The sequence below is a fragment of the Gasterosteus aculeatus genome, chromosome 15 (genome assembly GCF_964276395.1).
Source record: "Gasterosteus aculeatus chromosome 15, fGasAcu3.hap1.1, whole genome shotgun sequence".
Classification (NCBI taxonomy): domain Eukaryota; kingdom Metazoa; phylum Chordata; class Actinopteri; order Perciformes; family Gasterosteidae; genus Gasterosteus; species Gasterosteus aculeatus.
Window position 1 is genome coordinate 15,131,881 of NC_135703.1, and position 26,530 is coordinate 15,158,410.

At 45.5% G+C, this 26,530-nt stretch overlaps 4 protein-coding genes across 5 annotated transcripts; 2 read left to right on the forward strand and 2 right to left on the reverse strand.

The window, feature by feature from the left end:
* Nucleotides 1-1,387: 1,387 nt before the first annotated feature.
* Nucleotides 1,388-13,707, reverse strand: wdr43 (WD repeat domain 43). The gene is made up of 18 exons (XM_040199503.2): nt 13,435-13,707; nt 12,504-12,638; nt 12,248-12,369; nt 9,582-9,702; nt 9,292-9,410; nt 9,073-9,175; nt 8,870-8,934; nt 8,416-8,575; nt 7,019-7,105; nt 6,798-6,923; nt 6,265-6,414; nt 6,043-6,129; nt 5,911-5,942; nt 5,728-5,791; nt 5,043-5,156; nt 3,809-3,875; nt 2,443-2,498; nt 1,388-2,361 (listed from the first exon to the last, which is right to left on the reverse strand). Exons 1-18 carry the CDS (start codon nt 13,639-13,641, stop codon nt 2,248-2,250), a joined length of 1,929 nt encoding a protein of 642 aa, XP_040055437.1. The 5' UTR covers nt 13,642-13,707; the 3' UTR covers nt 1,388-2,247.
* A 21-nt stretch (nt 13,708-13,728) lies between these two features.
* trmt61b (tRNA methyltransferase 61B) lies at nt 13,729-17,134 on the forward strand. Its single transcript, XM_040199505.2, has 7 exons — nt 13,729-15,399; nt 15,481-15,583; nt 15,668-15,858; nt 15,949-16,040; nt 16,594-16,778; nt 16,858-16,941; nt 17,023-17,134. Exons 1-7 carry the CDS (start codon nt 14,719-14,721, stop codon nt 17,055-17,057), a joined length of 1,371 nt encoding a protein of 456 aa, XP_040055439.2. The 5' UTR covers nt 13,729-14,718; the 3' UTR covers nt 17,058-17,134.
* A 183-nt stretch (nt 17,135-17,317) lies between these two features.
* spdya (speedy/RINGO cell cycle regulator family member A) lies at nt 17,318-20,614 on the reverse strand. Of its 2 annotated transcripts, XM_078089068.1 has the most exons (8): nt 20,425-20,614; nt 20,256-20,311; nt 19,657-19,923; nt 19,501-19,559; nt 19,338-19,423; nt 19,079-19,250; nt 18,594-18,930; nt 17,318-17,834 (listed from the first exon to the last, which is right to left on the reverse strand). In XM_078089068.1, the coding sequence occupies exons 3-8, from the start codon at nt 19,892-19,894 to the stop codon at nt 17,776-17,778; spliced, it is 951 nt and encodes a 316-aa protein (XP_077945194.1). In that variant the 5' UTR covers nt 19,895-19,923; nt 20,256-20,311; nt 20,425-20,614; the 3' UTR covers nt 17,318-17,775. The 2 variants fall into 2 exon arrangements, with proteins under 2 accessions (XP_077945194.1, XP_040055440.1); XM_040199506.2 differs by having other exon boundaries at nt 20,256-20,543.
* A 481-nt stretch (nt 20,615-21,095) lies between these two features.
* pcare1 (photoreceptor cilium actin regulator 1) lies at nt 21,096-26,151 on the forward strand. The gene is made up of 2 exons (XM_040199502.2): nt 21,096-24,742; nt 25,512-26,151. The coding sequence occupies exons 1-2, from the start codon at nt 21,378-21,380 to the stop codon at nt 25,633-25,635; spliced, it is 3,489 nt and encodes a 1,162-aa protein (XP_040055436.2). The 5' UTR covers nt 21,096-21,377; the 3' UTR covers nt 25,636-26,151.
* The last annotated feature ends 379 nt before the right edge of the window (nt 26,152-26,530 follow it).

The window sequence follows — 26,530 nt, forward strand, 5'->3', positions numbered from 1 at the left end:
AGTGGCCTTCATACAGACGCGAATAACGGCGAACGCGCTGCAGCCACGGATGAAGATGTATAAAGGCTGATAATGTATAAAGTGGATGCTTATCTTTGAAGGGCACACTGAGTGCAGCCAATGTCCAAAGACGATGAAACTGTCGCGGTTCGGGAGGAGACGTGGTGTTGGTCGGCTGTGACGCGGCTCAGCCTGAGGTGAAGCTCAACCCTGGAACCGGGACCAGGGGTGCAGAGGGACAGATGTGGGTAACAGAGGGGACGTGCTGCCGATGGCGCCTACCCAGGAAACTAAACAATAAGGAAAATAGTTGTGAAACTATATTGTGAATAATGACTAAATTAACAAAACATAGTTGTGGAGTCCACCCCAGGGTGCAAGAAGGTGCAGTATGATCCACCCATTGTGTCCCAGGGTAATCAGTCCAATCTGCTTCTCCAGGCCCAGTATAACCAGTCCACTTGAGATATTTGGGCCAAGTTCAACCAGTCCACTCTGCCCCAATAAAACAAGCTCTGTGGTCCCACAGCGCCAGTCTAATTCAATAGATCTCGTGTATTTTTAAAAGAACTATTACGATCACCTCCACTGATGACAATAAATAACTTTCAACTGTGTTCCCCGTTTACCACTGGGGTGACATTGGTGTGGTTATTTCACAGGCCACCTTTCTTTTTCCGGCTGCATTAAAACTATAATTCTCCACAACGGCTGTGAGTTAGGCCCAACTTAATGAAGGCCATACTTGAGTCCCCAGACTTCATAAATGGATTCTGACTCATTATTGCCCCCCGCCCCAGGCCCTATATCAGAGATATTGTAGTTCTATTTTTCATTTTTATTCATGTGTGCAATTCCATTTAGTTCCCTGAATCTGTTTGCTGCTCGTCCCAGTTCCTGCAGTCTTTATTTTGTTGTTGAAAACTGTTCTCAGCTTTCATTACATACATACATACAATCATATGGAGGTTAGAGGATTTAAGAAGTCAAACACTTGGGAAGGAAACTCATGTAGACATGCTTGCTGTGTCGATTCTGCCAGGCTTCAGTCTGAGAACACGTGTACCGAATAAATCGGCCGGTGAGAGAAGTACATAATTGTAGTAAACCAAAAACAAGTCCCAGACTTTTAGGCTGTAACGTACAGGCCTAAGCCAACCAACAATCCTAATATCACAGAAACCGGACATACATCCAATAAGTGCTTTTGATCACGCATGTTATATTACGGATACATTTCTCAACTTCCCTTTGGCTATAGCGCTGCCCTCAGGCAACTGGCTGGTGCAAAAATAGAAGATGCCCTCATACGTGACGTTTGTACCAGCTCCTTGCCATCTTTATTCACCTGAGACCCTAAACCCCCCCCATCAGACACACAAAGCCATTTAGAAAACTCATTTATTGCCCTATTTGAGCAAAGTTTATTTCTCGTCTTCCCTCGGTCAGCCCCATAGCAGGGTCACGGTTGTGTGAATACTCGGAAATTTGATGCACAAAAGGGGAACTGAGAATGCAACAGAACTTGTATATATAAAAAAAACAAAAAAAAAACCAACAGCATTCAAGAGATTTAACAGGAGTTCATTTAATCCCAAGCATTTGAGGGGGCTAGCTGCAGGGGGAGGAGCTCATACACACTGTACTTACAGATGTACATTGTTTGGGAACATGATGTGTGGTCACCAGAACACCTTCTTGGAGGCGGGGCTGGTGGCTGCATCACAACTCCACGCGCGTACCACGTTGCAGTCTGGAGCAACGAGCCGCCGTTCCAGATGACACACGGAGAACCGATCGATCGACCCACCGCCTCTACCACGGCGAAGCTTAAACAATATTATCTAATACTATTTATTATAACATAAAAAATTTGGAACGCACACCGCAGTGGAGGCAAACTGGAACGCCGCCAAATGATTTTATGTTTTCAATGCAGACTGGTCAGGAGGGTTGGGCCGGGACGCTGTCTGGACCAACAGGAGCATGTTTCCACGCAACTCCGCTCAATGCTGCACCCGTCCCTCTGATTGGGGGGCGCGGCACAGCAGCACAACGGCATCACTTTGCTCGTGGTAGCCGGCCAGTTTGCCACCATGAGTCCTTCGATTTGTTTTTTTTGTTTTTTTAGTAAAACCATAACTTTGTTCTGATGATAAAATCAAGTCGCTGAAAATAAAATGAAAGTATATATATAACTCTTTCAGGTCCGTTTTACGTGCGATTGGCATCACTCCGCACTCGACCTCACTCCTCTTCGCTCTCGTTCCCGCGCTCCATGTCTTCCTCTCCGTTCGCTTTGGAATCCCCTTTGCTGTCTGGATCTTTGTCTTCCTCCATAGCCTCCTCTTCCTCCCAGTTCTGTGAAGGACAACCCAACAGGTCAGAGTTACTGCAGTTTGAATAGAGACTTGCTGAGCTCTGGCCCGTCTCATGACTTACATCTGAGTCGTTGTCGGGGAGACCTTCGTCACCAGAGGCCTCGTCGTCAGATGATTCTGTAAAGGGGAAAAAAACAAATCCATCACTATGCGCCATACATAACTCTTTCCACTCCCATCAGTGCTGCCAGGATGGTGAATAATCAGTGAGGGAGAAGAGAAAGGAAGAGAACCCCTTTCAGGCTTTCACAATTACGAGAACTCAGTCGCCACATTAAAAACACAGAAGAGCGATGCAGGAGGAACAAAGACCAGAGATGCACCAACACAACTTAAGCCAAAGAGAGGAGCTGTGTCGTTTTGGAATAATCCCACGTCAGTTAGATCAGAAAACCATTTATTGCAAAGTTTCTTGAGCCGCTGCTATTGCCTCTGGTGGCAACACTGGCAGCCACAACAAGCAGGTCAGTTGCGAGCAAGTTAGCCAGCGAGCGGTGAACAGCTGTTCAGGTGGACGTCAGTCTTTTTCGGGTCAATGAAGGTGTTTACTTGAAAGCAAAATACCTTCAGAATCTTACAAAATACCGTGATGTGGGTTTTGGACCATACTGCAGAGTGCTAGCAGGAATATATATATTCTTTTATCCAAATAACCGAATGACAAAGACATTTTAAGTCCTTGTGTTGACAAAATACAAAGAAAGCGCTTGTACTGATTCATCTGAGGCCTTGTACAGACTGCGTTGACACAACTAGAACTATCAGCCGATTCATTCAAGATCAGAGGCAAAAAAAATGAATTGTAGGGTTTCTCTTATAAATTATATTTTCTCGCAGCTTAATTATTTCATGAAATCCAATTTTCTACGTGGCTCAATAAAGTGCCATATACAGTGCAGATAATGAGAAATGAGAATAGAGTGGGCATTGTTGTTCCACTCAAAAAAGAAAAAAGGGGCTTAGGAGGGAGGGAGGGCTGAACGCTGGCGGTCAGGTTGCCAGGCAACAGGAATCTGTTTGCGTGCGGTGCATCGCCAAGAGTGGCTGCACGAAGGGCAGCCGGGTTCATAAATCATGGCTGATTTTGAGCCATCTTAGCGGGCAGGCTGTCGACTCGCGGCCAACAGGACGAGATAACGAATGCCCGTCAAAAATAATCAGAAAGCACCGTGAGACGGGGAAGCGGATCCACAAGACCGCCGCAGTGACCCGTTCCATGATTAGGGAGATGCACAACGAATTTGGGCACCACAATAAAATCTTGCTTTGCCTCCGCTCGTTCAAGCGGTTCGCCGCGGCAACCAGTAGAGGACTGATGGAATTCTACACACGGTTGAAGCGCCAAAGGAACAAATCTCAACGAGGGAAGTTTTACAGAGAAAAAACATCTAAAAGTTGACAGAAAAGTGAACATGACACACACTCACCTTCTTCATACACCAGCTTTGCTTTGTGATCAACATCCGCGCTGCTGCTGCAGTCACTTCTCGCCACCTAGTGGTGAAAAAGGAGATGCTTTTAGACACCATGACTTTCACATTCATGTTAAAGACCTCTTCACATTAACACGCTGCATGATAGAATGTTGAAGGCCAGGCAGTGCCTGAGAGATGCCTGCAGCGGGGACTTCACAGGGCAAATGGCAAGCTCCACATTTAGTGAATCACATCGCTGAGAGTTTATGCAGCGGTGGGATTGCATCTGAATATTTATCTGCGCCTGAGATGGTGGTGCAGAGGCTGTGGAGCACACCGGTCTGCTCACAAGGAAAGCACCCGCTGACCACGTCCTCCACAAGGTTGGAGCTGTCAACTTTGCATTTGGGGAACTGGTAGTGGGTCCTTGTCCCATCTGCAGACGTGTCTTTGTCTGAATTATTGTGATGCCAATGTCAGGGATTGAGCCAAAAGAATTTGTCATTTACATGAATGATCGCTCTGTCAGTGACGACTGGGGAATTAACATTTGACGCAAGGTAACAAGTTGCTCATTTTCTGGAACAGGCAAGTGTCCCTGGGTTGGAGTCCAACTCAAGGTTGAAAAACAAAGCTCAATAACTAAATTAATTTACCCGTTGAATTAAAATAAACCTTGTGCAGATAGTTGCCAGAGAAGTTGTGTAGGATGATGCGTTAGTCATACATAATGGCACATGGACACCTTATTCTCCCTTTAAGGCAAAAATCACAGTAGTTTGTATAATGGCTCTATACTTAACTGCTCAATCTTTGAACTCCTCACATGTCTCAGCATTACAAAGACTTTCAGCCAGTAGCCGAATCTAATTTTTTTATGAAGATTGTGACTTGCAGATACAAACAAAGACAATGAAGATTAAGCAGTGAAGCCCTGGCCTCTTGCTTTCCTCCTTCCAGTCTGGTGCCTTTAAGGCAGATTTGCCGACAAATACGGCATCGGAGACCCGTTACACCAATGAGCTCGTCCAACCATAACATTCTGTTGGAGTGACCCTGTGAGCACAAACAGCTTTTTGTCGGATGTTTTCTTTTCGTCCATTGTGGTATTTCTGGGTGCGCTTACTCCAGCCATCAGCAAACAGGTGACATTTCAGAACATTTTCATAGGCGCAGCAGGAAACATGCTGAGCTTGTGGAAAAAGCACTTTTCACAGTGCACATTCCTGGACATAGCGATCCATACCTGTGTCGCTAGCAGATAGAGTTTCCCGTTTAGCTTTGTTAGCTTGTTGAACGTCTTCACTCGGCTCTCGATCATGTGATAAAGCACTCCCAGCTGGGTAACCAGGTCTGGCAGCTGTTAGGGAGACAGATGGACCGGGTGAAGGTAGATGAAAAACAGACAAATAAGCAAGATGGCTGTGGATGATGGGAAGTCTGCGAGGGGATTACATTACCTGTTTTTTCTTAACCGCAACATTCTCAAAAGCTTTGTTGTGCATTTTATTCCCTTTTATATATATATATATATTATTAAAATATGTATCTAATTAGAGTTCAAGTGGAAAATTGACAGTGAATATGGTTGATATGCTATTCAATTGATCTTTGACTTCAAAATGGATGAAACTAAATTTTAGTGATACTTAGAATTGATTGTGATGTTGATATTGCACAGTGGATCTGGTTGAATTTGACCATCCCTGGGAGCGCTGTGCTCAAATAATTTCCAGCAGCAACGTGCACGTTAAGTGACTAGCCAGCGGCTAAGTATGGAGAGAGCTCGATTAACAATCCTACAAAAAGGCCAACGTGGAAGGCAAGGGTGTAAATAGTTTTGTGGCAAAGCTAGAGGCCAGAGATCTGAACGAGATTAAACGTTAACTGAAGATAACCAGGGGTTTGCTGCGTTGGTAACGTGGACTCACCGATGCCAGGTATGATGTGTGGTGCATTAGCACAGCCCTGAGCCACCGCACCATTAAAGTGGCCCTGTGGAAAGGAACAAATACAGACATGACTGACTGCATGCAGCCCACGATGTTGTAAAGTTTAACAAAAACAGTCAAAGCCAGTTGAAAGCTTACAGTTGTTCCGTCAAGCTTACTTACGCTATGGGGTGCCCTTGGAGCCGCTTTGTAATCTATGGGGGAGATGAAGCACTGATTACACACAGATCAAAACCTTCCTTTAACACTTGGTTGAGTGGTAGGCATCCGATCGTTCCATCGAAAGTGACTCACCACTTCCATCAAAGGTAAAATAGCAGGGAGGGGTAACCGAGCAACGGTCTTCTTTATCACCATCTCTTTACGAGTCTGGAAAACTTTCTGTGGGAGACACAAGAGTGAAATAAGTTATTAAACTAACAAAATTGTGAAAACTGAACGGCAAGTGAGCAGAAATCTTCAGGCAAAACAATCCACTGTTTCGTGAACATGCTGACTCTCAGACGGGACACTCACATTGAGGATGTCGGCGTCGTTGCTCTCCAGGCCCTGCAGCAGCAGCACCGCAAAGTTGTCAGTTTGCAAAGTCGCCGTTCCTTTAGGAGCCCCCTTCTCGGTGGAGACTGCAGACAGATCGATTTCCCCGAGTCGCTCTGCTATTGACATCTACACCAGAGCAAAGATATGTCAATTTTCCCACCTACAGCGACAAACACTTCCCCTTAAAAAGCCATCCAATGAAATTGCGGTATTTTATCAAAAAATATTTATCCTATTCCCATCACTGCCCAAAACCAGAAGAGGAAATTGAAAAACAAGGTAATACAAAGCACATTGTGACATTCAGCCCGGAGGCTCCTTGTTTTTCCACAGACTTCCTGCTCTGTTTATTATTTATGTCCGTGGTTATAATTTCCAATTCACATTCTGAATCTATACAGAAGACAATGATCATGTAGTGGCCCATTATGGAAGAAGAGTGCGTAACTAAGCCAAGCACGTACTGTGACTGCACTATGTTAGTGTGTATTCCCAGATGCTGGACCCACCTCTCTGGTTTCTGTGCCTTTTTTCCTCTTCTCTGATCCCTGTGTGGTTCCCTTGACGGGGGCTTGGTGACCAGGAAGCCCCGGGGCCAACACTCTGCTCTTGTCGCCGACAAAAGGGGTTTTCACCTTGACAAAAAAAAAAAAAAAAAAAATAGAATCTAGGTTTTCCAACAAGCTCAGACTACAAGTGGTCTTCTTGACTCAAGGAAGAGAAGTGTTACCTTGGAGACAGCAGTTTCCAAGGAAATTGACATGCTGGTCTGGACATCCCGGGTCAAACACACATGTCTCTCTGCTGTGTTGATCTCCTGCACAGATAGGAGGGAGAATTGTGGGTAAATCAACAGTTTAGCGAGCATGTGGGATAGTAATGCTATTGTTGTGAAGCTCCAAGCCGGATGAACATGCGTGTTGCCTTCAGGCTAAGTTTGAAAAGGTCAGTCGAGCAATATATAATCTAACTTATGCTGTCAAGCATCCAGTATTACTGGATTATTATCCAGTTTGAGTACAATAAGTCACAACCGAATCTATGGCTTTCTAGAAATGGGGAGATTTTTGTTTTTTCCCTGTTGCTTGTAAAGTTCCTGAACACACAGGACAGGTTTGTAAAAAGGAGACATGCGATGGCTGTTAAGGCCGGCGCATGCTTTTGCGTCGCTGCGTCAATTCATGGTTCTAAAAGTCTTGCGTGTGTTGCAGATCAATTCACCGGCAGAACACGTCTATTTAATTATTTATCATAGACTTTATTGCCCCGTGCATCGCCACTGCTGCTTTTCATTGCGGACACATTTGTCCCGTATTTTCCTCCACAACTTAGTTTACCTCTCGACCGGCAAACCGGCGTTTGCGGCGATCTCCCTCCGTGAATCCAACCCGCTTCTACAACCCGCCAATGACTGGTTGTAGAAGCGGTCATATTTACGCATTTATTCCGACAAAAGCTCTTCAATCTGATCCGTTTTCTCGTAAACATTCTTTGTTTTAATAATGGTGCTATTGGGCTGTGAAAGCGGAAATGTGAGACTCCGTAAAGGATGTAGTTAGCGGACCAATCGCAGCCTTGTGCGCTGCAGGAGGCTTGCGTCAAAAGCGACGCATGCCTAGAAAAATGGGTCGACACACGCAAGGTGGTGTGAAAAGGCACGCAAGGGGGTCTTGCGTCTGCGTCGCTCTGAGAACGCAGAAGCATAAACTAGGCTTTAGTTTAACGCAGAGCTACTACGCCCCCGTTTCGGTGGCCCAAAAGTAAATTAATGTAAAAAACTAAAATCACGCTATCGTAACTGCAAAATTTAACAAAACATTTAAATGTATAAATTGGAAATTTAATATGTTCCATATTCTAAAGTTGCTTCATGCACAAGTATGAAAGATGCAGCTTTCTCACAAAAACAATTCAAGCGAACTAAAAAATAATTAATCATTTATTAAGTTTAACCATTTGCTTTGATTAAAAACAAATGGCGGGTGGTTTTACTAATTAACTAGTTGTCTAGCTGCTACAATGTCTAGCACCTGGATTTAGACTAACTGATATTACCTGTTTTTGCAGAGCATGAACCCTGAAATGTTTATCCCTTGAAATCGTCACAATAGTCTCCTGTAAACTCACCAGCTTCTCCATCACAGGCTGCAGGTGGGTGCCGTAGCCAAGCAGCACTGCCCGCGTACCGGCTGCGAGGGCAGCAGCCAACATTGGAATTGGCACCGGGGAGTCCTTTGTGTCGGACATCTGCACCGAACACATGGGTGACAACGGCTTCTTACAGGGACTGTGGAAGCAGATGGGATCAACATTAAGAAATGCTTCAGAGGAGTGAAGTCATCAGTGGCATCTGGTGGAAGTGCAATGTCCCCCGACAGCCGTTAGAGGGCAAACCGTGATCAAATATGAAAAAGGACTTTCAGCCTCCAGTCATTCGGCCTCTAAATACAGCAGCCAAAACACGAGCAGCTTCGCTTGAGCCAAATCTTTGGTTTTAGGATCATTATTATACCTTGAGTAGAATAGAAAAAACCCGACAACATCCTATGAATAAGAAAATTATCGCATGACCCGTGCTTACCCATTTAAAAAGTGCTCGAAGAGATGTAGCTGGCCATCCTTACACACCACCGCCAGCCTCACCGCCTGTGTGGAACAAACATTTGCATAAAATGTAAACAAAGCACAGGGAGGAACACAGAGCTCAAATCCTTATCGCTTTACTGTACACATTAAGACGTCTGTCAAATACATGTAATCCGAGGACTGAATGACCACTCTGACCTCTTCCTTATTGTTTGACGCGACAAGGTCGATGTGCTGAGGCTCGTCGGTCAGCGTGAAGGACACCACAGAGTTCTTGTCCTTTCCGTCTTCTCGTACTTGCCTGCGGGGGAGATGCCTCCGTGTCAGTTCAGAGAGAAAGAAGCAGCGGTACATTTGCACAGGAAGACCGGCGACACAGCGTCCCGGACGGGCTGTAGGTGTTAAATGAACACTCACCAGACACTGAGCAGCCGGTCGTGTGCCGCGCCGGACAGGAAGTAAAGGCCGTTGCTGTCGGGTGGTCGCGTGGTGGCAAAGCGCAGGGTTGTCACGGCCGTGGAGTGGCCTGTGAACTTCTGCGGCGGGGACGAGGACAAAACGGGAATCAGTTCAGCTGAAAAACACTCAATGTTTGGCTGGTTTATAACCGTTGCGCTTCTCACTACCAATGACCCGGGCTTGTATGAAGCCTCAGAATAGTGCCCCTCCCGTCTGATTAATGCACAAACAAATGAGACAGCACTCACCCTGTAAACCTCTTTGGTGTCCAAGTCCCACATCTTGATTATATGACCAGCTGAGAGCAGCAGTTTGCCGTCTGGGCTCACACACAGACTGGTCACTGCTGCACGGTCCGCCTTCCACTTACTGCGGAAACAAATAGACTGTGGCTCTTCCAACTGCATTTTCACGGCCCGATTTTTCTTCTTGTTTATTGACAGACCCAAATAGCCATTCGGATTAGTTTAGGACGATTGTGCAAAACCAGTTTGGGGAGCACAAAACTGGCGTCAGCCAGGATAGATGGGGACTTTGTGCAGACTGTGCCGCCGCTAAATCACCAACGTCTTTGCTGAAATACAGTGACCAGGCCAGTCATTTATTTTCCCGCTTAAGCCTAGTTTATGGTTGCGCGCAAGGACACGCAAGAGCCCCAGGCGGGCTTTTTTACCCCTTCTTGCGTACGTCGACTTATTTTTCTAGACTAGCGTCAAAAGCTCTGCAACCCTCACGCAGCCCACATGGCTTTGATTGGTCTGCTGACTGCATCCTTTACGGAGTCTCACATTTCCGGTTTCATAGCACAATACCCCTATTTTTAAAAAGGAAGATTTTTGAAGAGAGAATGAATCAGATTGATTGGAGCTTTTGTTGGAAGAAATACAGAAATATGACCACTTATACAAGCCGCCATTGGTGGACTACAAGGACGCAGGATAGCCTCCGATTCATGGAGGGAGAGGGTTTTTATTTATTTACTTCCCAACGACTTCCATACACAAAGACGTGACTCTAGGTCGTCTTATGTTACTCCACCTGTTCTGGCGGTGAATTGCTCTGCAACACACGCAACATTTTTGTTGTTTTTGTGAGAAAGCAACACACGCAAGACTTTCAGAACCATGAATTGAAACGAGTATCAATACGACTGCGTGAAAAGCCGCAGACGCAGTTGCATGCCAGCGCCTTTGGTCCCTTAAAGACTTATTCACTTACATTATGTGTTACGGCAGTTCAGTTAGTGGGTATTGGTGATGAGTAACAAGAAAAAAAGAAAAAAGGTTTAGGCGAGGTCAACATAAATATTAAAGAAATTATTTTAACTTCAGCTCTCAGCAGTTAACATGTCAAAGAATGTTTGCTTTGATGTGCTTAATCCATTAAAATCGTATTTAGTATTTGAATAGTTTGTCTCGATAAAAAATGTACAACAGGCGGGACACCACCCTGCACCTTCGGGTAGGCGATGGCCAGGCCAATTTAGAATTTGATTTGAAGCGGTTTAAAATGATTTTCTCGGTGGTGGGTTGAAAAATAAGTCCTTTGTATCTTGTTTGACCCGCTGGTATAATTCACACAGCAGAAACCCATCTGCCTCCGTGGATGAGGAATGAAGGCTTGACAGTTCTCTAATAGTTATTAGCTGCCCGTTTCTTTTCTGCTGGGCGGATCCAAACCCAAGGCTCAGCATCAGCTGCACGCCGCATCACAACAGCAGAAAAAAAGCACAGAAACATCAGACTGAAGGACGTTTTTATAAATGGGTTGGCTGTGGCGGCCTAAAACAAAAGTTAGAGGGATTCTGGGTGCAGTACTAAGTATCCACAGTGAAAGACACCGGAACGAGGAGTTGAACAGAGTAAAGCATCTGAAGTGTGAAAACAGCCCTTTGAGAATAGAATTGACTTGAGACAGTATCAAGTTAGTGTTTTAAGGCACTTGTTCTTATTTGGCACACTTCAATTTGACACTTCTCTGTAGTGCTTTGTTTACCGTAATAGGTTTTTATTGATTATTCTTGTGTGTATCAGTGCATTTGATGTTACAGAACAAGTCACTGGATGCGCAAATTTCCCTCGGGATCAATAAAAACACTTTTTATTATACGACTTAAGAAAATCAGTGCGGCATAAAATACTGGAACCGTTAGTGAGTGAGCGGATGATTTAATAAAAACCTTAATTTTCCATTAATGTTGACACTGACAGGAAGTGAAATCAGCAGTGCCGTTTTAGATCAAAAAAAGACTATTGTTAAGTTGCTGCTCACCTCGAAGTCTTGCTATCGATTTAAAGCCAAAACGAAAACTTTTATTGCTGGCCTGTGTTAGTGATGAACAGATCTCTCACATGATAGTAGCAGAGCCCCAGGTGGGTTGGACAGATTAAAGACACGATGTGGTCAGAGTTTACAGCTGCGCATCGCTACGTCACATTTATCCAGTTTATTGCATGCACGAAAAGTTCAGGCAAACGCTGTCAGTCACATAAGGGTTGGAAAAGAAACCCCTTTGGGGTTCATCCGGGTCTGTACTTAATTTGAAATTGATATATTGGCAAAGTAAATTGTGAGAGACATAAAAAGAAAAGACAAAATGCCATGCACTGAGAAATGGCTGCTACAGGTATTGCAGAGCCAGACCCACAGGTGGTGGGACTATACCATGAATGATCAACTCCCACAGAATTGTGGCTACAGTCGGTCTAGAGTGGGGGTGTCAAACTCATAAAAAAAAATAAAAAAAAAATCATATGGAGGGGTGGCGCGGCTGATGGAACATAAAAATTCTGATTCAACTTTCCAGACGGGCAGTTTCTTGATTTAGGTCATTTGGAGAACACTCAAATATGAGATAATAAAATCCAATTTTGTCTACGTTGGCTGTAGTGTGAACACAAAACTAGATACTGACCTTCTCGCCTTGCCCGTCTGCAGGTCCCACTCTATGATGTATGTATCATCGGAACCACTGTATAATAAACTGTCTTTAGGGTGCCACTGGACACAATTAACCCCTCCGCTGTGGCCTCCATCCTGGAAGAGACAGGAAACCGATTGATATTCAAGCAGAAAACAGGAACCTAGTACCTTGACAGAAGCAAGTGGTTTTCACATACAAGTTTGTAAAATATAGCACCGTTAAGTCGGGATGCGAGTGCAGGACTCACCAGCGTGCAGTGCAGGACTCCCTTCACTGTACTGTAAATGAGGACACTGCCTGCTGCTGTGCCCATCGCCAACAGGTCTGCCTTCTCCTCCCCCAGCACCACCTCCGATTTCCTCTTCTTCCTCTGAGGCCCCTCCTGAAAACAGCACATTAGAGATGTAAACCAGTTCACCATTGAGATTAGGATTCCTGTTTAGTGTACTTTGGGCTATTTATACGATGAAAGAAAAAAAACACCACACACATTTAAAACCCAAACACCTCATGATAACTACTAAAACAATTCACAAAGCTTCCTTTAACTTTAAATCACTGCTGCTGAAAATGAGGTGCTTACGAGCTGTGGACAATAAAACACCCACGACACAACATTTTGAAATCAACACAGTAGTGCGATAAGATGTTTACATTTCTGTTGGAAACAGAACACACTCGTGTGAAACTGTTTTCTAATCGACTTCAGACGGTAAAACTTTTCAGCCTCAGCATGCAGAGGTGTCATGGTGGCACACGCTTCGGAAGCCTTGGTAGGCTATTGCTAACTTAAATAACTGTATTAAACGTGCTAGCGCGCTAAATGCAGTCAAAGATCGTTGGACGGACTTACATACGCGCGGTACGTATAACGGTTGGTTATTTGACGCCGAACTAGTGCATTTATACACTGTCCGGGTTTTCTTCGCCACCATGCGGGACTAACATGTGCGTCTTGCGTAGCTGTTAGCTAGCTGCTAGCGTGGCTGCTCCAACGTCACCGGGTCCGTGTCGGCCACATGGAAACGTTTCGCAGTAACGCGCCGCTGAGGTTTCAGGCTTCCCGTCGTGTGATTTCCTTAAACAATATCGACACGTTCCTGTCGTTATTGTGCGCCCTTCTGTTGGGAAAAAGTCCCGGCCAGCATTGCTCGGCCTCGCTAACTAGCCTCACGTACCTTGACTGTCCGGCATGGTCCCCAGGCTATGCAGATGCAAGTGGCACTCAAATGGGCAGAAGGCACGTATTCTTGGTGAAGTGTTTTACTATCTGTGTTCCAAATACGAAGTCTGCCATCCTGGGCACACAACGCCAGGTACTGTCGAGATTGTGGTGAAAAAACGCAGGGTAGCTGCAGCGAGGAGCTGCTAGTTTCGGCCGCCATTTCTGAGCCGCTGCCTGCGTCTGCCTGCGTGGTTTACACAGTACCAACCACGTGTGGACCTCTGCGCACATGCGCACTAGAGCGCGAGGGAAAGGACCGCCCCCTTTTAGGCAAAGAAGTCGTTTGGATGCATGTTGACTTGATGTGTCCTCGTAACAGGTTAACGAACGGGAAAAAAACATGTCTTTGTTTTCCAAAACACTTAATATATGTCTGGTTTAGAATAATTATCGGTTCCTTCCTTCGCATACTTTACTAAATAACAGCAACAACTTCCTGCTTAAAATGTTCAAGAGTGACAGATTTCATCTTGTTCTAGTAAATATCACTCTTTACAAACAATCGATGCATTTTTATTGTTTTCAATGGAAAATAAGTCAATATTAAAACTAACACTATAACTCAAGTCCAAAATACCCTTAAAATCATACACTCAAGAATGCTTCTCTTCTCTTCTATGTCATGTTGGGTATCATTATGAGGTTTTGACTAATAACCCTCACTACATTCATCTATTGCAAATCACTGTGTGGATTGGCATCTACGTAACCCAAGATAGTATCGTAATCTTAGTGTGAGGAATTTGTATATTGCATGAAATCAAAGATATTTATTTTCTTTCTCATCAACAATTACCAATCTATTTTGGCCCAGTTTACTGTGGATCTTCATCATATTACTGCAAATTACGACGATCCTCTGAAAGATTTACAGTTGCAGTATAGGACAGCACGCTTCATGACATAAAAGATGAGAGTATTCACGGACTTCACAGAGGGGTTTCAAAAGTTCCAACAGTGCCCCTGCTGGTAGACGTGTATTACTACTCCCGTCGCTTAGTGATGACGTGCCCCATGTGTTTTTTCCAGCATGGTGACCTCTTTGGTCTGTAAATACTGGCTGTAAAACAGAAAAGAAGAATCGTGAATTGAGTGAGTGCACTTTCAGTCAGGCTTCATCATTTACCAGTCGTTCTTATTATATTTCACAATTACGCCTATAATTTTCATCCGTATATTATATATATTTTCGCTGGATGAGTTTTTGCTTTGAGCTCTGTTACTATGATTTGACATAATGGCTGCGCAGATGCCCTCAGCGGGAATGGCGCGCGTGCATAGACTGCTGAAGATCGGCACGTCCTGTCAAAGACGTCTCCGATGTAAGGACACAATCGCGTTTTCAACCTGTTCCGTTAAGTGTAACGCGAGCCAGGGAGACAGCTCGGACTCGCCCCCAAGTACTGGGCTCGCATCCGGGTCAGCACTGCTGTCCAGAGGGAGACGACCCCTGTCCCCCCTGGAGAGGATCAGCAGCCTGCTGGCCCAGGAAGCCCTGAGCCCCGAGGTGCTCCAGCTGAGGGAGCGCGACCACCTGGACCCGGAGGAAGACGTGAACGTCCGGCTGTCGGGCACGCAAGGGGAGGAAAGCGGGGCAACCCCTGAAGATGACCCCGAGAGCCCGCGCGCATCAGACGCGGCCGTGGTGACGAGCGCGTGGCCGCCGCTCGCCCCCGGGGAGCTGCTCGTCGCCGAGCATCGCAGGAAGGGCCGCGTGGAGTTCAGGAAGATGTTTGAGCTTCAGACCGGGGCGCGCCTGGGGAGCAGCTGGGGGGTGATCCCGCACGACGACGTGGCCGGGCGGCCCGCGGGCAGCTTCGTGAAGACGAGCAGGGGCGTCAGCATCCTCGTGCGCCGGGCCAGCCTGGAGGACTACGTGCTGTACATGAGGAGGGGCCCGGCCATCGCCTACCCAAAGGTGCAGGGTGGGGTCCCGCCTGTTGACGGTTTGAGTTCCCGTTGGCTCTTTCTAATCATTTGCGGTCGCTCTCGTTCCCAGGATGCCAGCGCCATGCTCATGATGATGGACGTCACGGAGGGAGACTGCGTGCTGGAGTCGGGATCGGGGTCCGGGGCCATGTCTCTGTTCCTGTCCAGAGCAGGTGTGGACCTGTTGTCTCGCTGATCCTCATTTATCGTCACTAACGATCCTCATTGACAACCCCTCGCCGTTGCCCCCCCCCCAGTCGGCTGTAAGGGAAGCGTCCTGAGCGTGGAGGTCAGGGAGGACCACCACAAGAGGTCAGTGCAGAACTACAAGCGCTGGAGGGCGTCGTGGAGCGTGCGGCGAGGCGAGGAGTGGCCCGACAACGTCCGCTTTCACACAGGTGACCTCTGCGAGGCCTCGCCGCTCCTCGCCGCTCATGGATTCCACGCGGTCAGTGTCATCCTCAGTGTCAACCTCATCACGTGTATTCATTTATTTCTGTACTTTCTTTGCTACTCCTGCTGTGCTCCTCCATTGCAGGTGGCTCTCGACCTGCCTTACCCTCAGCTGGTTCTACCCACCGTGGTTCCGCACCTGCACCCCGGGGCCGTGTGTGCGGTCTACCTCGCCAAGTGTGTACATCTCCACCTTTGAAAGGCCGCACCCCCCCGAGAAGAGGGGTCGGCAGACATTGAGCCCTGGAAAAAAGCAGAGACTTTGCACTGTGAAGCAGTAGACATAAAAGAGGAAATCTGCCAGGCTGCTTTCTTGCAGAGAAGAATGAGACCCACACATTTGTCCGCTCAATAGCTTAGCATAAAGGCTGTGGAGACACAGCTAGCCAGATGTGGTGAGATCTGCCCATCTTGTACCCCTAAAATTCACCAATGACCATGAAACTCCTCTCAGTCTCCTTTATTTCATTCAGTCATAAAAAGTGACAGGTTGCAGCCCCCGCCTTGAGGTTACTGCTCCTCAGTCAAGAAATAAATCACCCTTATTGGAACACCGTTTCTTTGTTAGCACATGTTAAACAAGATAATTGTTAATTGGGGATTTTGCTGTTCTTTTTAAAGAGGGATGTGTCTTAATTTAAATGTGCAAAATAAACATTTTGATTGCCCCAAAGAATGATTTTAAGAGCTGAGGCCTTCTAACCGCCCCTTCGACCTCCGTGTATCACAGCATAACACAGGTCATCGACCTGCTGGAGGGGCTTCGGTGTCTGCCGTTGCCGCTGCTGTGCGAACGCATCGTGGAGGTTCCCATCAGGGACTGGCTGGTGGCGCCGGCCCTCCAAAAGGACGGGAGGCACTGCGTCAGGAGGGATCCCACCCTGGGCCGAGACCAGGGGGAGGAGGCCAACGCAGGTGATTTAAAAGCCACGCGACCAGCGCCTTGTAGGTCAAATGTTGTGATTTTTAATGAGGTTTCACCATCACATTTCAGAGGAGACGAGCAAAGAGGAACAGCCGGCCTTCGGGAGCATTCCCTATTTAGCCAGACCTCACCCCGCACAGATGAGCCACACAGGTCAGAGAAGTCATCTCCAGGCCCCGCCGACAGCGGTGCCCACGTATACAAGCGCTCATCTTCTGCCTTTCCCTTTTTCAGCGTTCCTGGTGAAACTGAGGAAGTGTGTGCGGTAACCATCCTGCTCAGAAGGAACCCCGGGAGGACACAATTGCTGTAAATTATCCAGAGAATAAAAAAGGGGGAAAATGTTTATTGTGGAGTATCTTGATTCGATTTCACTGTCTAAAATCCTGAGCAGGGCATTTAGTGAAGGTGTTTTTTTTAAATAGAGCATGATGCACTAGACACATGATATATACAGTAATTATGTTTAGAACAAAAAGGTGTACTTTGAAACTTGAGTGAAGTGGGTAAAAAAAAGCTGTCAAAAAGACCAATTTTAACTCCTTTATTTAAAACTCAAGAGGCAGCATTGGATCATGAAACAGGCACATGGGCAACACTAAAAACACAATCCCAGCATGTGACAGACAACGTTAACAAGAATGAGTGGCTGAACATTGATTCGTCCAGCTTGTCATTACATTTGACATAAGTGGTGAAAAAATAAATATCCCACAGGTGCTTCAGTACATAAATAAATAAATATATAAATAAATAACTCAGTGCAGGTTACAACAATATTGGAGAAATGGGGGACATAGAATGAGAGGAGCCCATTCTAAACACGCCACACAACTTTTTCTTAACTTTATTCACACCGGTTCTGTTGAGTCGGTTCCACGTTCTTATTTAAAAAGCAGTCAATAACCAAAAAAATGGAGGAAGTTGTCAGACCTTTACTTTAGAGTAAAAGTGAAAGGAGACGGTGACACAAAGCGGCTTGGCGCTCTACTCACACATCCAGTCCATGGACGGGTCGTACGTGGACCCGCATGGCGACTCTTCCCCTGAGGAGACAAACTGGAGTTTAGAACTTAAAGAACTTTAGAACAGGAAATATCTTATGGAGATATTTGATCCAGGTAGCAGAAGCTTAAATCTAAATTCAACACAAGATAATCCTGTCCTTTATTAAACACTGTTGACATATACACATATACATATACAATATTAGTTGTATAAATTATCCACGAAAGGTGTTCTTCGGACTTTCATATAAATCTGACTTCTTGTCTTCTGACTTGGGAAGACAATTAACTGTTGTTATTTAATAACTACAATAAAAATGTGTAGGGGCAATAAAGAGAAGTCGGTATGACAGGACATGCTGTCGATCACTTTGTCACCGTGCTCCAAGGTGCAATACAGATGAATCACATCAATACACAATCCAGACAGAGTAATTCAGTTTAACAAAGACGGCTTTAGAATCGATACAGCTGCTACGACCCGAGGCAGCCGTTTAGACTATAATATTAACACGTTTAACCTAATATCCAGCAGGGAGTATTTCATCAATGTGCATTGATAATGTACATTTGTCATATTTAGCTACTATAAATAAGTGTGTGGCAAACATACACACCCTTAATTAAAATATGAAACATCAAAAACATGACGTTTTTGGCGCCGCCTCCTGCAGGTTATTCACATTACAAGTGGGTAGAAGTTACTAGTTCATTTGAAAATCTTTTAGTTCAAAGTTACCGAGATGGATTTTACAATCATCCCGGCCTTTTGGGAAGCCTACTGGGAAACCTTCTTACCACAACAGACGGAAGGGTGCGTCTGGTATTTAGCCTCCGCCGCCCTCCTGAGACAGGCTGCAGCCCTGGGCGGGGTGACCTCCAAGCTCAGTGCGAAGTTGAACGGTTGGGGAAAGGCGTGGTTTGTGTTCGAAGAGCCTCTGGAGGGAGAAGCTGCAGAGCCCGGACCCTGATCCGACGCAGCGCCACGTTTGCAGAGGGAACAGGGGACCGGGGAGGCAAAGGGCCCGCGGGGGATGCGGGTGTGGTCCCGCTCCCCGTACTGCCGCTGGGCGCCGCTGTGGTGCTCTGACCGCTCACGCTGCCAAGCTAGGTGAGACGGCACAATGTCCATCACCTGGAAAGAAAAAGAAAGTACAGCCCCATCAGGAAAACAACAGAGATGACCATAAAAACTGCAGTGTGCATCAAAAACTAGACGCTTGAAAAGAGTCCCGGAGTAACAACTTTTGTCTTTTCCCTCGGGCGATGACACTGGCGCGTACCTCTTCACAGCAGCGCCTGCTGACAGCAGCTCGGTACTCAACGCGAGCCCAAAACATGTCTCGCTGCTTGAGGAAGCGGGGAAACTGCTTCCTCCAGTGCTTCCCAAGTGCCCATGGAAAAATCTCATACTTGCCCTCCTCTTCGTCCTCCTCCATGGTGTTTGCAAGATACCTGGCGACGGAGCACAAACGTCACGGCTTACCGAGCGGTGGCAAACAGAGGGTCATCTTTCAGTATGTTATTTCCTTGAAAACCTACAGTGCGATGAAAAAATTCTTCCTGGTGTATTGGGCGATAGTGAAGCAGGCCCGTTTGAAGTACACAAAGGTCATAGCCAGAAGGTACTGTGAATTTGGAAGAAAAGTTGTTGTTTGTAAGCAGCTTTTAATGCTCCAAATGTGCCAATTATTTGGCAATTTACCTTGTCAGTCAATTTACAACAATAGTCCATCCACAGAAAGTCATGGATCACGTCATCGTCTGTAACCAAACACAATAATTAGAACGTTTCTAGTTGAAAAGTAGCAGCGATCCCTTGAATGCCATTGAACTTAACATTTTACTGGCGCATTCATACCCAGAAGTCTGAAGAAAGAGGACATCTCCTGCCGCTGGATGACAATGGTTGGGGGCATGGTCTTTTGGGCCCGGAACATCTCCTCCCGACGCGGGCCCGCCTGGCTCTTCGCGTCTTGGCGGTTGGCTCTTCTGGGCCGGAGACCTCTCCTGGTCTGGAGGGAGTGCGAGCTGCCGGGTTTCACCCCAACAGTGACCGGGGGAGAAGCCTGGCACCGGCCGCGTGTGAGCTTCATCATGCTGAGCTGACGGGGAGTGACGGTGAGTTCTTGAGGAAATGGATGACAAGTTACGAAGTGGCAGAAAATAACGTTAAATTCCGAGCTGCAACCCGCCAATCAGATCCCTTTCTATTACGGCTTCAGCATACACAACGTGTCAAACTAGTTTACGCCAGTGGCTGACGTCAACCGAATTAATCTCAATGTCAACCTAGTTAATGTTGGTAAACTAAGCTAACGTTAGCACTGAGCTAGCAGAATAGCCGAGGGATTGGAGCTCGCGTGGAGTTAGCGTTAAATTTTAACATTTCGTTGTGTGACGTTATTTCCCAAAATAACGTTAGTTTTGTACGACAAAAGTATTAAAAGTAAAGTCAACCTTAACGCTAACAACGTCCGTCAACAGAGTCCTCCTCTGCCTTCAGTGAAGTTGAGCTGTGAAGAAAATTGTTGAAAAAAAGTTGAAAACTGAACAGATTTTACGTTACTAACACCCGCACTGGTGACAGCACCCAGTATCTGATGCAGTGACGGCTAAAATGTTTTACTTTTTAAGTGAAACCGCGAATAAAGCGGTGCCCACTTAATGCGCGAGGTGACGGCGCTTTACAGCACGCGCACCGGCACAGCGCCAACCCCTCAACAGCTCGCCTGCACGCGGGGGACCGACGACCAATCAGGGCGCTCCCTGTCAAGCAATGACGCGGCCCCGCGCTGGATCCAATGCTAGACAAGGACTAATACAGATGACGATTCAATAATGGATAGAACATTAATATTCTAAACATTATTAAAATAACATTAAAATAACATAACATTGACATTTTAACAGGTCTGTTAAGTTTGACTTTTTAAACCATAGCCTCTTCAATAAGTGCATTAATTTGTATGGGTAACACCTAGTTTGAGTGATTTAGAAGTCAATATTTCAGTAAATTGCAGCCTGAGGCGAGTATCGTATAGAGGAACAAGACAGACAGGTCATGGAACCGTGAAACTACTACTTTAATAGCAGAAAGCAGTTGTTTAGCTACAGTAAATAAGGGGTAAAATAAGGAGATATTGTTTTGCTGGCTATAAAAAGCTACCTGAGGCAAGCTCTCCTTACACAAATGAGCTTATAGTCTTACAAGTAGGTGAGTTGTATATGCTTGACATGTGCGTGACATATGCGCATGCTGAGGAGTTCACTGAAAGCCTCACTAATCCTTTCAGCTGCTGGTCTTGTGTGAGGTAGAGAGGGATGTGTTTCAGAGCACGCTACAAGGGCCGTTTTTCTAAACATGAGCATCGGTCGGTGGATTTATTTTGTGAGAAATAATTTTAAAATGGATGTATCAAGTTTTTTTTTTGGCAGCATTTGGCAGCATTCTTGTGGGGAAGGATGTCATCAGACAACCTAAGCCATCCAAAAATGACAGATACAGCGGGTGGCTGTCATTCACACTTCTAGGGTCTCAGAGTAGACAAAGCAATCAGCCTTTATTTGAAAACCTCCAAAATGGGTTGCTCACCATCCAAAGGTAACCATTTTGGGACTCTGGGTACCACGGGTAAGGAGAGAATGCTTCCCCCTGCACCTCAAGGGAGCATCAGAGATTCTCATTTTGAAGTTGTTGAGGATCGCAATTTGATGAGATCAACGGAATGGGATACAACGGAGAGAAAGGCTGCTGGACAAAGAGATGTACTTCAGAAAGAGGCTCATTCGACACCACAGGAAAATGTAACTGAGCTAGACCCTGAAGCAGGACACATGGGTACACTTGGGAGTCAAGGAAATGACAACAATGCAGTTTCAAAAAGAAAAGACAAAAATTCTGACATGAAGGCGGCAACAGAAAAGAAGCCTGGCAGAAAAGCCAAAAGAATTACTAGAGGTAATAAGGGGCTTAAAAAGAAAGACAAACAGAAACCGGCAGAAGAGAAAGTGGACTTCCCTGAACCTTTGGTTAAAGCTCACCAAGCTGCTTATGCCTTTTTGAATCCAAGCATAAACAAATATGACTTTCTACTGGGACTTTTGGAACAAGCGACCCAAACACAGGTGTCTGTGCAGACCATGGTTGCTTTCACGGCTCTACGCTACGAGGAAATGATTCAGGGACTGGAAGAGATGGCAGATGAGGGAGAAAAACTTTTAAAAGAAAATGGAGAACATCTTGCCTGGCCAAGTCAAATTGAAAACCTCTCATCTTCTCCACATTTGAAGTCTGCCTCTGCTAATATTGAGCCCCCACCAGATTTGTTGCAGCAGCTGCTTCAGTACACCACACAGAGAATGCGAAATGTGAGCCAGACTGTGGCCAGAATTGGGGAGTGTGCATTGGAGGAGGCAGTGGGATACTTTTCCTCTGTCTCAGAGCTTTTAGAGGAGAAAATGAAAGTCAAACGTGCAGTGGAGACTAGGCTAATGCGACTCTTATCTTGTATTGAAATGGCCTCTCTGCGTAAGCCCGGACCAGAGGATTCGGCTCTCTTTAGTGAGGACAGTGGAATTGGAGCTGAGAGTGAATCCCTTGCGGGGTCTGAAAGACGCCTTAGACGAGAGAGTTGTGTGTCCACAGGGACAAATAGAACTACACCTGTCAGTTCCATTGGATACAATTCCACGGACATTAGGCCAGGAGTATCAAAACAAAAGTATACAAATCAAATAAGTTCAAGTGTTTCCCTCACCTCACTCAACTCATTAGGTTCCACATGTACTATATTGGACAATTACCAAAGAGACTCAGTGCTAGGATCAGTTTCCTTAGATTATGGGGAGGAAGAAGACTATGATGAGGAGGAGGAGGAACTGAACAGGGGCATGGAAGATGTAGGGATTAGAAAGCAATCAAATTCTTCAACTGTAGACCGTGAACAACAATGTCCTCGCCGCCTGCCTCCAAAGCGCATGGAGAATCCTCAGAATGTAGAAATGACTCTTAAAATGAAAAAGGCAATTAGTGGAAGGATACAGTTCGTCCCATCACAGAATGCTAGTGCTAAAACAAAGGCAGGTGGCTGCCCAAAAGCAAGTAGACGCCAGTGGATGGAGGAGGAGGAACGCTCTCCAAGGAGACCTCAAACAACAGCACCTATCCGGAAGGCGGTAGTAAAAAAGACGGCAGTGCCTCGAGAGCGACGTTCCCAGTCAGCAGAATCATTGCGGAGCAAAGGTGAAGATCCTACTCTTCTTGAACTAGAGAGGACCCAAAAGGATTTAAACGTGAGGTTACAAAGGATGAGTAAAAGCAAGGCAGGTGGGAATATGAAGACAGCTCCAGTGAAACAAAATCAAGGAACCTCACCAGCACAATCTCCAGCAGTACATCGCAAGCATCCCTCACTACAGAAGAACAGCAATCCCCAACCACCCAATGACCAAATAGGCCTTACAAGTTGTAAAAGTAAAAAACAGGAGGCAGCTAGTGATGTGGAAAAGGATAAACCTACGGTTAAGAAAGCAGCCAAGGGCCCAATAAAAGCGACCCCACCTCCCAGCCCTCCTGCATCACCACGACCATCTTCAGGGCTGTACAGAGGCAGGAACTCAGTCAAAAGACTGATTGATACATTTAGCCAAGGAATAGAGGATCTAGAAGATCTTAAAATTGTGGGGCCCCTAAAAGGAGTACGGAAGTGTGGCGTTCCTGTGTTACCTGGTTTAGGGAATGTGGAAGCCGTGCTCAGTAGTAGGATAACCAGCTGTAGACCTGACTCTACTCCATCTGAGAAAAACAATGATTTAGATCTAGAGAGTCTTCCTCCACCTCCATTGGAAGTATTAATGGACACTTCATTCGAAAGTGCCCAAAGTCTTTTAACTTTCATAGCAGATGAAGCGGCGCCAAAACCTGTAAATTCACCTTTATTAAAAAGGGCTGCAGTATCGCAACGACTGAGGGCTTCAGTTAGGTCAGTGACGGTGCTGCCAAGTAAAGGAGGCCTGCAACCAACTTCTAAAGTTATTTCCCCTTGTAGAGCGGACCAACCACATGTATCTGCTCTGTCAAAGTTCAATCAACCAGAAGTCCAGTTGGAGGCAGACCCAAGGAAGGAAAAGGATTCCTTGTACCAACAAGACAAAAAGATCTTATACCTAAGACAATCTTCAGTCTTACAGAGATTGTTAAAAGCTGATGTATCAACAACTCCGTCTGCCAGTTCAGAAGAATCAGCAGACATACAAAATTGTGGCGACTTCTCAGTGCCTGGATGTAACACCGTAGTGTCTACAGTGCCTCCTCATTCTGTGGTCAGAGGCCAACCATTTGCCACATCACCTGTGAATAGAGGGCGAATGTTACCCTCTACACCTTCTACGCCAAGCAATCTACATGGAAGACTTCCCAGTCCCCGAAGCTTCAAAAAGCAACCTACTTCACCTCCTCCAGCCAGCCCCCCTGTTAACAGGAAACTTCCCACACCGCCAGCGTTTCAGGGGAGACTCCCCAGCCCCCCTGTCACAAAGCAGAATATTTTAAACTCGAACTCCTCCTCCTACCCTTTCAAAGCTCCATCTCCCCCAGCCTCACCAAAAGTACAAAGATGGTCAAGGGAGAACAGCACTGAAGATCTATCTAGTGTTCGGAAGATCAATAACGCACGTTCAGTCTTCTGCCCTGCATCGCCATCCTTGTTTGAGGCCCATCCATGTCCAATTCCTCGACCCCCTCAAGCGTGGACCTCTTCTGGGGTCTCCTTTCTCTTGCGTTCTTGGGGGAGTCGTGGGAGGTTTCCTGTAGCTGGTCAAGGACCTCGACCCTTCATCCGACGAAGCCATTCGGATCAGAGGCCAAGCTTGAGTTTTCCACCAAGATCGCAAGCCGTCTCAGTGGCTGAGACATGTGGGAGTGAGCCATCGATATGCTCACAGGGGTGAGTGTTTTATTAGTCATTTTGCATTTTATATGTACTTATAAATAATTTGCTAGTATGGGATGGTTATTTCCTCCAAAATGTTCTATAGTAGGCCAGTAATTTAGCATTCATTATAAGTGTTACCATGTAGATATAAATATTCCCCTTTTTCCCCCACGATATTAGCTATTAGTTACCAACTGTACCCACATTAAAACTTACTGAATTTTACAATGTAATTAAGGGAGTGCAGAATTGTTTCTCTTTTTTCTCTCTCTCTCTCCGAATTTTTGGAGACATTATAAACATCAGTATGCAGCTCTACTGTCATTAGCTTTGAAGGTGGTGGAAAAAACAGCAAAGCCATAAAATTATACCACATCATTAACCTATCTACTCTGCATATATAATATACTTTATTAAGAAGAGGGATAAGATAATATTTAAACTATAGAGACATCAGCTAGAGACTTTCACATAGAGTATAATATATTTCACTCACACTATGAATTCGGCTCTTTACGTTTTAATTCTGCTTTACTTTTAAATGTTGAGCATAGGGTTACGTATCACAATAGTCCAAAGCCACAATCAAAACAAATCCAACGTGACAACAGAAAATTCTATTTTCTAAATCATGTTAGAGCCCTTACATAATTTCTTCAAGAGTCACTGAGAGAACACAAACACTTCACTTATCTTTGCGTCATAGGTTTCTAACAGACACAAACCCACCTGACCAAATGACCCGAATGCTGTTGACAACATTCTCCGTCCATTCTCATAGGCTGGACGATGAACCAACCAGGGCCGAAGAATTTTGGGGAAGCCAATCAAACCTGAGAGCAACTCTACGCTCGGCATCCCAGCCGGACCTATGCGTTATCGGACAGGCCTTTCACAGAGACTAAAAGGGACCAATGATGAGCCAGTGGGATTATGGATTAGTCGGCTTTAACAAGGATTTAAGAAGACAGTGTTTATGCCAATGTATGAGAGAAAGAGCAGATTGTGTCCAGCTTGCTGTGGTAATGCATCTTCACAATGTTGAAAATAAAAAGGTGCGCATACTTAAACATGTGCACTGTCTCTGCTCATCATGTACACAATTACATTTTTACAATATGGGTCGGTCATTACCTGGCTTCGTAATAAACCTGCAGATTGAGGTTTACTAATGCTTCCACACAAGGTTATGTAGTTTACTTTCAGTTCACTCAGTCTGGAGTATTTCTGAGGGTGATTCATCTGATCAATAATGTTATCATCGATAAAGAAATATCATTGTCATTGACTATAGTTTTATTATTACAGGGAGACGTCTTTTCAATCAGTATTTTCTGTTTTTTAACTAGTTATAATTTTTTGGTGTCATGATTCATTTTTACAATGTATTTGTTAATAATAAAGAAACTTGTACTGTTGCATCTTGCAAAAATGTCATTCACATGAACTACCTTCTATATTCCGTGATTAATTGACAGCAGACCTAACTGTCTGCTTAAGAAAAAAAAAGGGTTAATGCGGCGCCTTATTGGAATTCCATTGATGATTTTTGAAAAATAACTAAATTGAGGCGGCAGAGGTGTTCATGCAGGATGAGCCAAGCTCCAAAGACTCTGGATCCTAAAATACACACAATGCAAATTAGCACTGTCTGTCATTAGGGCTTAAATATCATCATGCATTGCAGGCATGATAATGACCACAGACATTATATATACCAGTTTATAATAGGACTGATCTATATTTGTAAAACAGATGAAGCAAACCCTTTAAACCCTTTGCTCTGATAATATTTTAGCC